This window comes from Mus caroli, unplaced genomic scaffold (genome assembly GCF_978045245.1).
Source record: "Mus caroli unplaced genomic scaffold, Mus_caroli_1 scaffold_12, whole genome shotgun sequence".
Classification (NCBI taxonomy): domain Eukaryota; kingdom Metazoa; phylum Chordata; class Mammalia; order Rodentia; family Muridae; genus Mus; species Mus caroli.
Genome location: NW_028227267.1, coordinates 75,352,949 through 75,368,217, shown reverse-complemented (window position 1 = coordinate 75,368,217; position 15,269 = coordinate 75,352,949). Strand labels below are relative to the sequence as shown.

Sequence of the window (15,269 nt, the reverse complement as noted above, 5' to 3'; positions counted from 1 at the left end):
GAAAAATGAGCTGTTTATTACAATGAGGAGGGCCCTCCTGTCAGTCAATCATTCATTCCCAGCAATCACTTGACTTTTTAGAGTGGTCTAGAGGTGACACGTGGTACCCAACCACATCACCCCTGTGGCACTGGTATTTCCTGCTAGCCTTTCCTGTTAACAGGCCGCCTGCTCTTCTGAAAGCCTACTGCAGACTTACTGCTCTGTTCCATGCACAATGTAGCCATGCTGCAGTGTTGTATTTACTAAGGGAAAGGCCATTCAGAAGTTAAGGAACACTGTAAAGCTCGTGAGACTCCTGTTTGCTGTTGCCAACACTGAGGAGCATCTCAAAGTACCCTTGCTGAAGATGCTGAGGATGGCTGGATAGTCACTTGGCTCCTTAGAAACATTCACTCCTGTGACCTAACAGGCTCAAACAGAGACCGGTGCCAGGTTTCGAAATCGCTGGTACTTTGGGGTTTTAGTAGTTTTGGGGTGGCAGTATGGACCTCTAGGATAGTTGACTGAACACTGAGCACTGTTAATGTTCATGGACCATGCAGCTGGGTGGATTAAGAATTCAAAGAAGCTGGGTGGTGGTGGCGCACACCTTTAATCCCAGCACTTGGGAGGCAGAGGCAGGCGGATTTCTGAGTTCTAGGCCAGCCTGGTCTACAGAGTGAGTTCCAGGACAGCCAGGGCTATACAGAGAAACCCTGTCTCGAAAAACCAAAAAAAAAAAAAAACAAAAAACCAAAAAAAAAAAAGAATTCAAAGAAAACCAAGCTATATCACCTTAAGCTAGTTCCTTAATCTTGGTGAGCCTCAACTTCTCACGTCTGTGAATGAAACACTTGGATTTCTTACTCCCAAACTGATATGGAAAGATGAAGTTGTTGGGGCTGGAGAGATGGCTCAGTGGTTAAGGACACTGACTGTTCTAGAGGTCCTGAGTTCAATTCTCAGCAACTACATAGTGGCTCACAACCATCTGTAATAGGATCCAGTGCCCTCGTCTGGTGTCTGAAGACAGCGACAGTGTGCCCATATACATTTAAACAACAACAACAACAACAACAACAAAAAACCCAAACAAACCAAAACCCCGAAGCTGTAATAAACCTCCTTAACAAAATTGCTTTTTAAAAATGTAAGAGTGTTAGAATATACTTTTAAATTATGGGTGTGTGTGTGTGTGTGTGTGTGTGTGTGCGTGTGCGTGCTCACACAGACCACAGTGAGCATCCTTGTGTGGCTGTCAGAGATTAATTAGTGGGAGTTGGTTCTCTCCTTCAAACATGTAGGTACAGGGTTGGAACTCAGGTGGTCAGGCGTGGCAGGAAGGGACTTTACCCACTGTGCCTTGTTGGCAGCCCAGTATTAGGATAATTCTTAGTTAGCTTCACACTCTTCAAATAATAACGAATGCTAGGGCACTCTGCAGCAGTTATTAATTAATTTTATTTCCATATTTTAAAATGTGTTTCAAAAATTTTTTATTTTTTTATTTTATGTATATGAGTGTTTGCTTGAATGTACATATGTGTAGCACATACGTGCCTGTTGCCTGCAGAGACCAGAAGTGACCTTCCTGGAACTGGAACTATGTGTTGTTGTGACTCATCATGTGGGTACGGAGACCCAAACCACAATCCTCTGTGAGAGTAGTAAGTGCTCTTAATCACACAGCCATCTCTCCAGCCCCAAAGATCTTATTTTATTACTCATTTTAAATTATGAATTATGTGTGTATCTGAGTGTGTGAGTTATAGGACCTGCAGAGGCCAGAGATGGTATCAGGCCCCCTAAAGCTGGATTTGCAGGCATTTGTGACCTGCTTGATGTGGCTGCTGCAACTGAACTCCAGTCTTCCGCAAGAGCAGCACACGTGCTAACTGCTGAGACATCTCTCCAGCCCCCTACTCTTTGAGAACAGTTGTTGTTGTCTGTATAGGGCCGTCCAGTTGTTCCTCACTCTTGGTGACCCTCTTTCCTCCGTTAGAGTGCTTTGGCAGCTGGCTACTAATTGGTGTTATGTCTCTGGTCTATTTCTGGACTTTCTATTCTGTCCCATTGATTTGTTCTTTCATCCTTTTGCCAACACTGCAGTGAACCCTAAAGCTGGGTAACAGGATTTCCCAGCCTGATTCATCTTGAAAATGATTATTTGGGCTATGTTAATTCCTCGCCTTAACATAAACATTTTAGAATTGACTTGTACTCAGCTGCTAGAAAAAAGTCCTGCTGGAAAACTGCTTAGAGCTGCATTAAATCTATAGGTCAGTCTTGAGATGAGAGTCTTTGTCATATCAAATCTGACCGGTGAGCTTGGTCTGCCTTGTCCTGTACTTGGTTTCCATCTCCTTCATTAGTGCTTTGCGGTGTTCACCATACATGACACACTAGTCTTGCTAAACTCTTACCTCAGTGGTTCATTCTCAAGAGGAGTTGCTTAGAAACTGTGTGTGTGTGAGTGTGCATGTGTGTGTATGTGTGTGCATGTGCATATGTATGTGTGTGGGGGTGTGGAGTGTGTGTGAGTGTGTACATGAGTATATGTGTGTGGGTGTGGGTGTCTGTGTATGTGTGTATGTGTGTGTGTGGAAGTGCCTTCTTTACTGGGTGAGCCATCTTGCCAGCCCTTTCTTCACATTCTCACAGCATCTTTCATTTTAAACTGTGTTGCTATGTTGTACTATACTGTTCTGTACTGCAGTTTCTCTATTCTCATAACCAATATTCTGCTGACCAGTCATTGTTTCTCACCTCCATGTGATGTATTAGCACTAGGAATCCAGAGCCCCTCCAGCAGGACCGCTCATCATGTCGGCAGCCTGTGTCCACACTTCGTAGTCCTCCCCTGCCTCTTCCCGCTCCTCACCTCCCTCCTCTCCTGCTCCTTCTTCACTCTCTCACTTCCTCTTGGATTAGCTGTTGCTGCTCTCCGACACCAAGCCAATTTTGAAACACTCCTTCCCCGTCATTCCCAGCATTAGCCATATTTTGTCCACTCTGTCCTTTTGGTGAGAACACACCACACAGTAATTCCTGAAAACGCATGCTCTGCAGTCTGAGCATCTGCAGGTATCTAGTCAGCCTGCCGCTTTGCTTGACTCTGAGTGTGGCCGGCTATTAAATTGTGGACTGGGACTACTTTCCCCCTTTATGACCCAATGCCATTAGCATTCCTGTCACGTTTTAAAAAGTATGTAACCTGATCTCCACTCCCCTTGATTCACAAACTGTCAGGAGTTCCATTAGCCACGGGGGTTTCTAAACTTTTAGGAAGATAATATGTGAATTTGTGTTTTCTGTTTGTTATTCTGAACACCTGCTAATTTCCTTAAGTTACATTTTGGTATGATTTTCTACTCTTTCATTTTCTGTTTCTGAAATTTGTATTAGAACAAAAAATTTGGCCAGGTGGTGGTGGCGCATGCCTTTAATCCTGGCACTCAGGAGGCAGAGGCAGGCCTCTGTGAGTTCAAGACTAGCCGGATCTATAGACTGAGTTCCAGGACAGAGAAACCCTGTCTTAAAAAAAGACCTTTTTTTTTTCTTTTCCTTTTTTCTTCTCTTTTCTTCCCCCCCCCCCTCCCCCAACCCTGTTTTTCTTTTTGATCTGGCTGTCCTCAAACTCAGAGACAGGCCTACTTCTGCCTTCTGAGTGCTGGGATTAAAGGAGCACCACCATGCCTGGCTTTCTCTTTGTTATTTCAAGCGTGTGCAGTGTGCATATGTGTGCTGGTTCTAGGATGTTTAACGTCTGTCTCTTCCCTTCCACTGAATTTTTATTTCTACCTACAGATTTCCCCCCACCCCCCAAGAGGTATAGCTCATGTTTTGAAAATTCCTAAGTTAATTAGGGATATAGTTTTGTCTCATCATAGAGTTTTTCTTGCCTTTCTAATCTGAGGGGTTATTTCCCTGATTTTACCTTATAACATGTGTCCCTACTGTCTCCAACACCCAGGCCCTTTCTTCAAAGTTCATCTTTCTTTGCTTTATGTGTTTATCACCCAGCTTTTGGGTAAGAGGGGATCCATTGATTATTTAAGGGTAAGGCAGGAGGGGCCGGGGCACTGTATAAAGGTAGCGCTTGCAGATCTGTGAGTTTTTCATAGTGATCTGGAGGGGTTTCTAGATCTTTGCATCACAACTCAGTCCTGCCAACTGTCAGCGAGGGTTTCCCTGGTTTCATGTCTGCAGAAAGTAAGCTTGGTAGCCACATTATTTAAGGAGCCCAGGGGACGGTGGATTCTCTAGTCTTCCCAGCCCAGGCTGTGCTAGTCTCTGACCACTCCAGCTCCTGTAAGGTAGCAGAGAGCTAGCTGCTGGGGATATCAGATGGAGGAGAGCCACACAACTGGGCCGCTAGATTTTAGTGTCAGACATGGGCCAAACTTCAGCCTTCAAGTCCTAGAGCTGACAAATGGTAAATTAAAGGTGTGTGTGTGTGTGTGTGTGTATGTGTGTGCGTGTGTGTTAAAACAGCACAGCTCTGAATCCAACTCCCTCGCCCTTGCCCTTGGCCTCAGGCATGCCACTGCCTCCGCCACTGCTGCTGTGTACTTTGCAGTGCACTTCAGTCTTGCTCTAGCTTGTCGACTGAATAACTAAACAAGCACAGCCCTCTACTGACCATGGTCCTGTCGCTGATCGTCTGCTCTTCTTCAAGCTGACAGGCTTAAGCAAAGATTATTTTTTCAATTCCGTTTTTGGGTCTGAGAAAACATTTTCTAAGCAAGATTATAAACAAAGCTTGGCCTGAATACCAGGGCAGACGATGACTTACACAGCCCACTGGGTTCTGGTTCACTAGTGGGTATCTGGGTAATAGCATTTCATTTTACAGTGGCTTTGTCTCCACATAAACATTAAACAACTCTGTAGTCCAATATTTCTTACATTCTAAGTCTCTAAATCTTATTATTTCCTGAGCACCTACACTCTGTGTCAGGGGGAAAGTATTTCATTCTCACAAGAACTCTGCCATGTATAAACAGCAATATCAGCAGGTCACCAGGAAGTGAAATCTCAAAAGCATAAGGAATTTGCCAAAGATCACATACAACTCGAGACCCAGACCTGAAGTCAGTTTGACTCTTAAAAAAATAGGCTATACTGCTTACCGGTAAAAATAAATCATAGTTTTATTAGAAAGGTAATGGTAAGAAAGTTTATTTCTATAGCCACTGTGATGTATTGCCCACATTAAATGCATATTAAAACTGCTCAGAGTCATAACACTTCTAGAGCATGGACTGTCAGCCTCTGTGACACCTTAATACATCATGGGCATGTTTTAAATCTGCTTCCTTACACATTTAATAAACATTGCTAATATAGTTCCCACATTTAATAAACATTGCTAATATTGTTCCCTTATTTCCCGATCTAACTAATACGACAGTGGGAATACAACCATCTTAAGGCTCGGCAGGAGAGAAGGGAACTGAGATGGTACTGATGATGGTGTGAACAGGAGATTCTGATGATGGTGTGAAGAGGAGATGCTGATGATGGTGTGAACAGGAGATGCTGAAGACTGCCTTAGGCTTTTTCCAGAGTCTGGAGGCAAGACAGGATTTCTATTTTTGATACTTGTTTAGAATTCTTACAGGTACAATTTTCAGTTTATAGGGCCATTTCTCTCAGTGGATATGCACAGTGTATAGGACCATCTCTCTCAGTGGATATGCACAGTTTATATGGCTCTTTCACTGGATATAGGGCTCAGTCCCTAGGGCTGCCTCTCTCAGTGGATACACCCAAGGTATAACTGAAAACTCATAGCCTCCAAGGATCATCAGCTTCCCGATTCTTCTTAGGGCAGTGGTTGTTGTTTTCACTGTATGAGATGTGATTGTTCTGATGCTGTGATGGACTGGAATCCTTGGAGGGGTGGACAACTTGACTAGTGACTGTTTCTGAACTGCAATGCATGTAAGACAGGCAGTCCCCTTACAGGAGCGTCACTGGGAGGCAGACTGACTTCTAATTCTTTGCTCAACCTCAGATGTTGCTCCCGGGGTATGACTAGGCTGGGGATGGGATTGAGAGCATCTGCCTGGGATGTGTGAGGCTCTGTGCTCAATCCAGCACTGGACAGGGAAAAAGGGTTTTCTTTGTTTCTCTGTTTTGCTTTGCTTTGTTTTTTGTTGTTGTTGTTTTTTTTTATTTTTCTAAAAGACATTGCTATCTGTAGTTGAGACAACCGTGGTTTCTATATTTCCCAGAGAGAGCAGTCAATCTCCAACCCAAATATGCCCTGGCAATGACAACACAACTCAGTTAATATGAATACATGCTGTGTGCCTAGATTGGGCAGATCTACCGCTGCACTACCATCTTTCCCATCTTATGAGACCCCTTAGAGCTTGTGGTTTCTCCAGGCCATGTGCTTCTGCTCTGCTTTGCTTCTTCTTCCTCCTCCTCTGCACTGCCTTTCTCTCAAACCTCCTTCTCTCTCCTCACCTTCTGCTCCACCTTCCCTTTTATCTGCCCAAGCATCAGCTCTCCTTTATTTTACAAATTAAGGTGGGAAGCAGGTTTACAGGAAAACACCTGAGTGCTGACTCATTCCTTGTTCACAAGCACTCACTAGAGAACGGAATTAACATCAAATATAATTAGCCCCAGGGCTAGCCACAACACAGTACAGTCTTCCTTTATTTTAGAAACCATCACAGTTTTCAAAGGATTGGGTAGGTATAAAGATAGTTCAGCTAATGGCGCATGGGAACCAAACCCTACCTGCCTGTGAGAGATCACTGCATACATAATATTCCAGAATTTTGTAAATAGACCATTAACCTCTGGTAGCTGGAAATCAGTAGGGAGGACAGGTTTACACCACAGAACTTGGCATACATCATTAGCACCCCCTGTCCGCAGTGGCCAGGACAGCCGCCTTATCAGCAGATCCTAGGAACACCTGCCAGGAGAGCTTACATTCTTAGTAGGTACTCCTGAGAATCTTACAGAGCCAAAAGTTACTCCTATGGATTTCTCTAGCAGGAATAAACAATAGAAAAATGATTATAGGCATAGCCCAAGGGTCATCGTGTAGGCAAACAGTAAAAGCCAGGTGTTCTTGTATATGAATAGAGATACAGCAGGAAATTGCAAAAGACTGTGGAAGGCATTGCTTTTCTGGGAAAAGGAGATTCCCACAGACAGCACGTGTGTAACAAGTGTTGGCTTGCAGACAATTCTGCTGGGTTCCTCCCAACAGTGATCTAGCAACAGCTTGTGTCACTGCCTGCCAGGTGTGAACCAGGTGCCCATAACAGGACTGCCTGCTACCCCAGCCCCCTCTGCCTGCCTCTCTCTCTCTCTCTCTCTCTCTCTCTCTCTCTCTCTCTCTCTCCCTCTCCCTCTCCCTCTCCCTCTCCCTCTCCCTCTCCCCCCCCCCTCTCTCTGTCTCTGTTCCCCTTGTTTCTCAATTTCTGCCCTTCTCTGTCCCTTCTCTGCCTCTACCCATTTCCAGGTCCCCGATCCCCACTTTTTCCCTGACAATAAACTTTCTTTTATACTAAGCCTTTTGAGTGGCAGGATTGATTGTTCAGGGGATGCCTCAGCACTTCAGCACTGGCTGCCCAGAACTCCCCAGCTCCTGCCATTGCCGATTTACATTTCACAACAACAATCACACAGGGCTTGAAGCATTCTGTAACAGTGGCACACGGAAGCAGCCTGTCTCCAGAGTTATTAGCCAAAGCAAAGAACAAAGAATAAGTGGCCCATGCCTTCTTTGAAAACTGAACAGAGCACTGTATAGCACTAAAAGATCTCAAGATAACTGCTTGGATATTGGGAAAAAGTTAAGTTTAAATATAAGAGTAGCAATTATATCTGAAAATAGACTTTCTTGTCCAACTGAACTCTTAAAACTCCAAAACTACTGAGCTAATGGCTAGAAATGGCCAACCATTAACAACAGAACTGTCACTTATACCTGCTGGAGGGAAAATCTGTTTTTTGTTTTTGTTTTTTTCTGAGACATTGGGTATATCATTCACTCCAGGGCCTCAGGCCTCATGATGAGGAGTAGTTGACCAACATATGATAGAATCCACTCTGTGTGTGTGTGTGTGTGTGTGTGTGTGTGTGTATGTGTGTGTGTATGTGTACGTGTGTGTGTACATATGTACTTTTTACTTGGTTTACAGTTTGGTGAGTTTTTTCTGTTTGGGTAGTGTTTTATTTTGTTTTCCTGGACTGGAGGATTTTGTTGTTGTACTGGCTTTTGTTTGTTTTGAGAAAAAAAAACTCAAGGGGGTAAAGGATCTAGAAGAACTTGGGGAGGGGAAAACATGATCAAAATAAATTTAAATTTAAAAATTGTTTTAAGCAGTAGACATAAGATAAAAAAAGAAGATAAACTTGTATTAGCTTTTCCTTGCTAAAAACAAACAAACAAATCTGCCAACCACTAGGTATCCATTGGAGTCTGAGTGAGACTGTTCCACACAGGCGCATGCACAGGTGGTGGAACTGTTTGGGAAGGATTGGGAGGTGTGATGTCGTTGGAGGAAGGGTGCCACTGGGGCTGGGCTTTGCCGTTTAAAGAGCTTCCAGCCACCCCCAGTGTCTCTCTGCCTCCTACTGTGGCTTAGATGTGAGTGGTCAGCTGTTCCTGCTCTCAGGGACCCTAACCCTCCAGAACCATGAGCCCAATTGAACACTTTCTTTCATAAGTTGCCCTGGTCGGGGTATTTTATCACAGCAACAGAAACACACCTATCTATATACAATAAACTACATGTATTCATAGTCCCAGAGTGTCTTTCTTCTGTGCTTTTTTCTGGGCATCTCTTGCTGTCTCAACACTGAGTGTGTGCCTCCCGTGTGTACTGAGCACAGTCCTGACTGCTGCGCATGTGTGTTCTAGTCCCGTGCAGTGATGATTCAGGACATTCCATCCATTTTAAAGTTTATGGTTAAGTGAGCACTCTCCAGACTCCAGCAGTGCCATATGGGATCTGCTTTCTGAATGTCCTGCTGTTATTAGAAAGTGACATTTGAAGCTATAATCCTTCAACCTTTCCTCATGAGAACAGTTATTGATAGCTTTGCAGACACGATGATTTGATTTTTTGAGGAAAATGGTGTATATTTAATAGAATTGTTTAGAAGAATAAAAATGTAATACAATAAAAAAATGAAGCAACATTGTGAAATATAACTAGGTGAGTTTTGGCTTATAATAGCCTATGGTTTTAAAAATATAGTTTAAAAGTAATAACTAGGGCTGGTGATATGGCTCAGCAGATAAGAGCATCCGACTGCTCTTCCAAAGGTCCTGAGTTCAAATCCCAGCAACCACATGGTGGTTCACAACCATCTGTAATGAGGTCTGACGCCCTCTTCTGGTGTGTCTAAAGACAGTGTACTTACATATAATAAATAAATACTTACATATAAATACTTACATATAATAAATAAAAATAAATAAATACTTACATATAATAAATAAATAAAAAAAGTAATAACTATTGAGTCTAGGACTCCAGTTGTAGTGATACTTGAATTTATTGTTATAGTTGTTCTAACTATAGGAAAAATGCATATTCTTGTCAGAGTGTCAAGTTAATGAACATAAGTTATACAAAGAGTTCAGTAAGCTCTCCCTGTGTTATCATTTGAAAATATAGCAGAGAATTTACTAACGAAAACTCAAACAAGTCTGTCTTCTAAGCTAATGCTGTTTGACAGCGGGAGGCAGCAAAGACAGCAAGGACAGTGCAGCTAATTGTCTGTGTGTCTGAGGACAGTCTGCTATACTCAGAAGAATCATGGAAAGATGAAGCAGATGGCTTGAAAGATTGTTTTCCAAGCCATCACTGCTGACCTAAATAAAGGAGCATCCACTACCCAACAGAAGCCACACAAGGGACTGTGGAAATCTCCCAAGCAGAAGGCTGACTTCCCAAGTGCTGGGGTACAAAGGTGAGCATTCATTTCAATAACGTGTAGTATACCTGATGCCCACTAGATGGCGATGCGGGCACTTCACCAGAGTCGGAGGAAAGCTGTTGGCATCCAGAAGTAGGGCAACAGGAACTAGGTATCTTTCCCTACCACTTCTGTAAGACAGATTTCCCAGGCTCCAAAACCAGGAGCAGAACCCTTCTGAGTGAAGGGTCTACTGATGACGCAGCTTGCAGGTTGACGAGGAAGGGATCTGTAGAGGACAAGCCTTACTTCTTATTACTGGCAACGACTCTTAGATTTGGCTGTACAGTCTACTTGTGAATCACAACAGGAGTGGCCTAAATAGAGCAATTAGTATTCTGCCTCATTATTTACCCAGAGATTTGACCAAAAGCCACAAACAGTGGCAGACTACGTTGAGAATTCACTGTGGCCACTTAGCCTGAGGATGCACACTCTCAAGTTGTATTTCTGCCTGATGGTCCACGTACGCACACTTCCTGTCCATCACACAGACCGAGGGACAACGGAGTAAAAGCAGCGTGCTGGCATCGGAGTTTCCCCATCAAAACACCACTTAATTCCGATTTGTATTGCTTTATTACTAAGTGTGTCTTATGTCTGCTTGCTGAACTTTGAGCTGGGGACATGAAGCTATACATTTCTGAGAAACACTTGATTTAGAGGAAGTTCATATAATAATATTTTGGTTGTCCTTGAGATAATTTTGCTCGTTTCTAAGTTAGATAGCTTACTATCTAGCTTCAGTTACCAGTGTCATCCAGCTTAGACAAGACAGAGCAGAAAAGAAGACATCAATTGTGTGTACCCATTAGTAAAGGGTACACAAAGGTTCTCAATATATCCAGAAAAGCCCTGGGACTGAAAGAGCTGCAGATTAAAGCACAGAGAGATGGGTTGTGTTTTAAACCGCCAAGAACCATTATTAAAATTGTAAGTAAAGATTCTTTCGGAAAAAGAAATAAGAGGCTTAATTTAGGTCACCAATCTTTTCTTTCCCTTCTCTCTCCTCTCTCTCCTTTTTCCCTCCCTCCCTCCTTCCCTCCCTCCCTTCCTCTCCTTTGTTTTTGTTTTTTCTCTGTGTAACCCTGGCTGTCTTGGAACTTGCCCTGTAGACCAAGCCGGCCTTGAGTGCAGAGCTCTGCCTACCTTTGCCTCCCAGGTGCAGGATTAAAGGTGTGCACTGCCACGCCCAGCCCCGTTTTCCTTCCCTTTTATACTTTAGAGACGAGACAGGGTCCTGCTATGGAGCCTGGATTATCCTGAACTCATTATGTAGTCCAGGCAGCTCTTGACTTTGTGATTGTCTTCCTTCACATAGCAAGTGCTGGGGTTACAGGCATAGCAAGTGCTGGGGTTACAGGCATAGCAAGTGCTGGGGTTACAGGCATAGCAAGTGCTGGGGTTACAGGCATGCATCCTTCAAATAACACGTGTGCACCACCACACCCACTCACATCCCGACCACAGGTAAAGTGACCTTTGAGGTCCACATTATATGAGAAATTCAAAGAACATGCTTGAAGTTCAAACACAATAATAGTATTTACTGCTAGGCACCAGTGAAAACAGAAGTGAAGGAAAACTGGTTCAAATAGAGGGGATGCTACCGTTTGGAATAGTTCTGAACAGAACCATGGGTAACAGGTTCCATAAAAATCCCTGAGCACGGTGGATGCACAGGGGCCATCTTGCTGATGCAATAGAGCTACTGACTTACCAACATTGTTTTAGGCAATGCTTTGGTCTTAACTTAATTAAACTAATATGTTTATGTCTCTTCAAAAGTATTGGAAGTCAGTAGCCTATTTTGGTTTGAGATTTTTAAAACATTCCTGTCAGCTAAAAAAAAAAACCAAAATTCTAAGACAACGCTGTATCATCCACTCACAAAGACACTTACACCTCTTTTAAGGACAATCATATGAAATAGTAATTATTAATCTATTACTGAAGGAATGATGCAGGGTAATGTCTTCCCTTGCTAGTGGAGGTTTGCAGAGTGACGAGACTGGTAGCAGCAACCTACCCTTCTTTCTGTTCACTAATTAATTAGTTATCCAACTAACTAGTTTTGGAGACTACCTTTCTGTTTGCTACATAACAATGATATTTAACAAGAAAAGATTTCTTTGTGAAGATTAAAACCAATTGCAAGCATATCCCACTAACTTCCGCTTCAGTCTAAGTAAGCCTGCAGCCCTCCTGGTTCCGCCAGCTTGTTCTTGTCAGCATCAAGATTAATGAGTTTCATTGCAGCTTCCTCACCTTCCGAGGGCTGTGCTGCTCTCTCAGTCAGAGCTGCACCTACTCATGGCACCTGCCAAGCGTGCACCACCTGCAGACACATGCTGGTACAAACTCTACCAGAGGCCTGCGTTGCTGTCCTACCTTATCCAGTCTCCAGCCCCAGACCTTAAAGGAGCCTGCTGTACGCGGCAGCCCCAGGTCTTATTTCCTTCCTAGGCAGCAGGAATGGCTGTCGACAACCATGCTGATATCAGGAAGAGAGGATGCGGGAATCCAGAGATGTTTATGTCTAAAAACTACATGTTGCTTATATCTGTACGTTTTAACGTTGGTAGCACTTAGCATTGGCAGAAGACTAAGACACAGGCTTACTTTGTCACTCTCAAGATGGACAGATTGTTTTTCCTATTAAGAGTCTAAAAATAAACTTTAGCCATTCAAGCAGCTGTTGGAGTGGCTAAGCCAGAAGTTCCCTTAATGGCAGCATTTGAAAGCAAATTCATTTGTGAGAGGAAAGGTCAGTTTCGAGAGATACCTGCACATGTTTGTCACTGTCTTGTCCAATCATGTTTCTCCATTCCATGAGTGACTGCTGCAGACGTTCAAGTCCAGTTTCCCAGAGCCTGACACGCCCTCCCATATCAACAGTCACGACGCTGCTCTTGTCCCACTCAGCCAGCAGAGCATCTGTGTCTGAAATAGCAGATAACCATGTGGTGTATGGCGAGAGAGACTCTGCGCTGAAAAAGGAGCCCAAAGGAAGAATAAGTCGCTCATACAGAATGCAGTGCATACAGATGCAGACAGCTTATGGGGACCATGGGGAAGTGACAATACTTGAGAAATGCTGACAGTCGTTAGGTCGGGTTTTGACAAAATGACACAAATGTAGATGTGTTTGGGAAGACAAACCTTAATTGAGAAAAATGCTTGCACCAGATTGCCTATAGGCAAGTCTGTAGGGCGTTTTGTTGACTTGTGATTGATAAGGGTGTATGTGTGTGGGGCTAGCCCTCCGTAGGTGATGCCACCGCAGGGCAGGTGGTTCCAGGTTATATACACAGGCTGAGCAAGCCATGGAGAGCGAGTCAGTGAGCAGCACTCCTTCATGAATTCTGCTTTAGCTCCTGCTTCCGAGTTCCTGCCCTGACTCCCCTCAGTAATAGCATGGGTCTGAGAGTCCTAAGAGTTGTTTTGGCCATAATGTTTATCACAGCAATAAAAACCTTAAAACATTATGAGATGTTATTTGCTTTGATTCTTTTTGTGTGTGTGTGGGGGGGGGGGGGCATTTTCGAGACAGGGTTTCTCTGTGTAGCCCTGGCTGTCCTGGAACTCACTCTGTAGACCAGGCTGGCCTCGAACTCAGAAATCTGCCTGCCTCTGCCTCCCGAGTGCTGGGATTAAAGGTGTGGGACACCATGCCGGGCTTTGCTTTGCTTCTTGAACTAATTGTGTATTTAAACAAATAGACAGCCAGGATGGAATAAGACCTTTCCTTAAATGATTAAAAACCATCTCCCACCAAGCGGACATATTAAGGCATTCTAAGAAGCCACAGGGATTAGTGAAAGTAAGTCTACCTCTCAGGTTAATGACTTCATTTTTCACAGCTTTAATGTCTGACTAAAGGTCACCAGCAATGAAGCTGTCGGAAAATAGGAGCCTGGGCACAGCCTGCAGGGCTGAGACTGCAGGCTGAGAGCACATCTGCATTGTTGCTGAGTCTGACAGGAGGGGCTCTGTGTCTGCTTAGATCACACATCTCCCTGCTTTAAAGGCTCTGCTGCTACAGCAGGGCAATAACAGCAGCACTGAGTGGTGACAAGCTCCGCCCTTGGGGGCTGTGGAGGTGAACCTGGTGGTGAACAGGTGAACGGGGAGAGCATTCTTGCTTTCATAGGACAGTAAGGATGGAGGAAAGAGATTACCTGGGGACAGGGATGTACCGGAGTTTCTTTGCTTGGAGATCAGTAACCTCTATGTAGCCAGCTGTCTGGGGGGGAGTAACATCTGCAAATAAGTTGCGACACAAGCCAAGTGTTAAAGGTGCAGGGGCCAAGGTGGACCCAAGGGTGGGGCTCTGGGAAAACCAAACACAACACACACATAACACAAACACAACACATACATGCTTTTAAAGGTTTTTGTCTGTCTGTCTGTCTAGCTACATGTGTACCATCTATCTTCCTATCTTCCATCATTTTTATTATAGTTCCTACCTTCTATCATTAGAAGGAAATGCCCAGGATATTCACGCTGTATCCATTGATTGTGGTTCACAAAATAAACAAACAACACCAGAAAAAGAAAACAAAAACAAACAACAACAGGAGTTCTAGTTCTGCAGTTGAAGGATTAAAAAACAAGCAAGTAAGCAAGCAAGCAAACAAACAAACAAACCAAATTATCATAAAAACTCAAGGTGATGGGTTTTTCTGAAATGGGGTGTCTAGACTCCTCAGTGCACCTTTATGTACGCAGCCGAGGTGTGAGGTGTGTGTGGACCCTACTAAATTTGCAGCAGCCTGCTACCTAGCATGGTAGGTGGGGGTGGGGCAGGTCACTCTAGATACGGCTCACAGCACGGGGGGTGGGGGGGTGGGGGGGTGGGGGGTGGGTAGGGGTGGGTGGGTGGGGGGTGGGTGGGGGTGGGTGGGTGGGTGGGGGGCTGGGAGCAAAATTCCTCCCTTTCCCATTTCTTTTCCTTTCTGAGCCATTGTGGACCTCTGGGGACTTGGAAAAGGGGGATTGTCGATTTGGAGCCAGGTGTGAGAGATTCCGAGGTGTTAGTAGGTGTGGGTGTGGGGAGGAGGGGAGGAGGGGGCAGTGCTGGAGGCAGGGGCACCAGGGGACAGGGGACTGAGGAAAAGGGTTAAGATGTAATTTTCCCACCCAACTGAAGTAGTTGTCCCTAGGTGACCATCTGCAAGCAGCACATGCTTGTCACAAGTCACACTGTCTGCCTTGTGCTTCTGTGGAATATAGCCAATCTTTGATAAGGCTGTACACCATTTATAATGTTTTGATTCTGATTCTAAAATCCAGCTGAAATGAGGTGAATTTATATTTAGTCT

General features: G+C 44.3%; 1 protein-coding gene across 1 annotated transcript in view; it reads right to left on the bottom strand.

Moving 5' to 3' along the window:
- The window catches only part of Vwa8 (von Willebrand factor A domain containing 8), a 360,138-nt gene that overhangs the window by 80,856 nt on the left and 264,013 nt on the right, over window positions 1-15,269 (bottom strand). The window contains exons 36-37 of the mRNA XM_021181216.3: window positions 14,124-14,205; window positions 12,728-12,932 (exon numbers count right to left, since the gene is read on the bottom strand). Coding sequence (XP_021036875.1) covers window positions 12,728-12,932; window positions 14,124-14,205 — 287 coding nt within the window. The remainder of the gene's footprint in view (window positions 1-12,727; window positions 12,933-14,123; window positions 14,206-15,269) is intronic.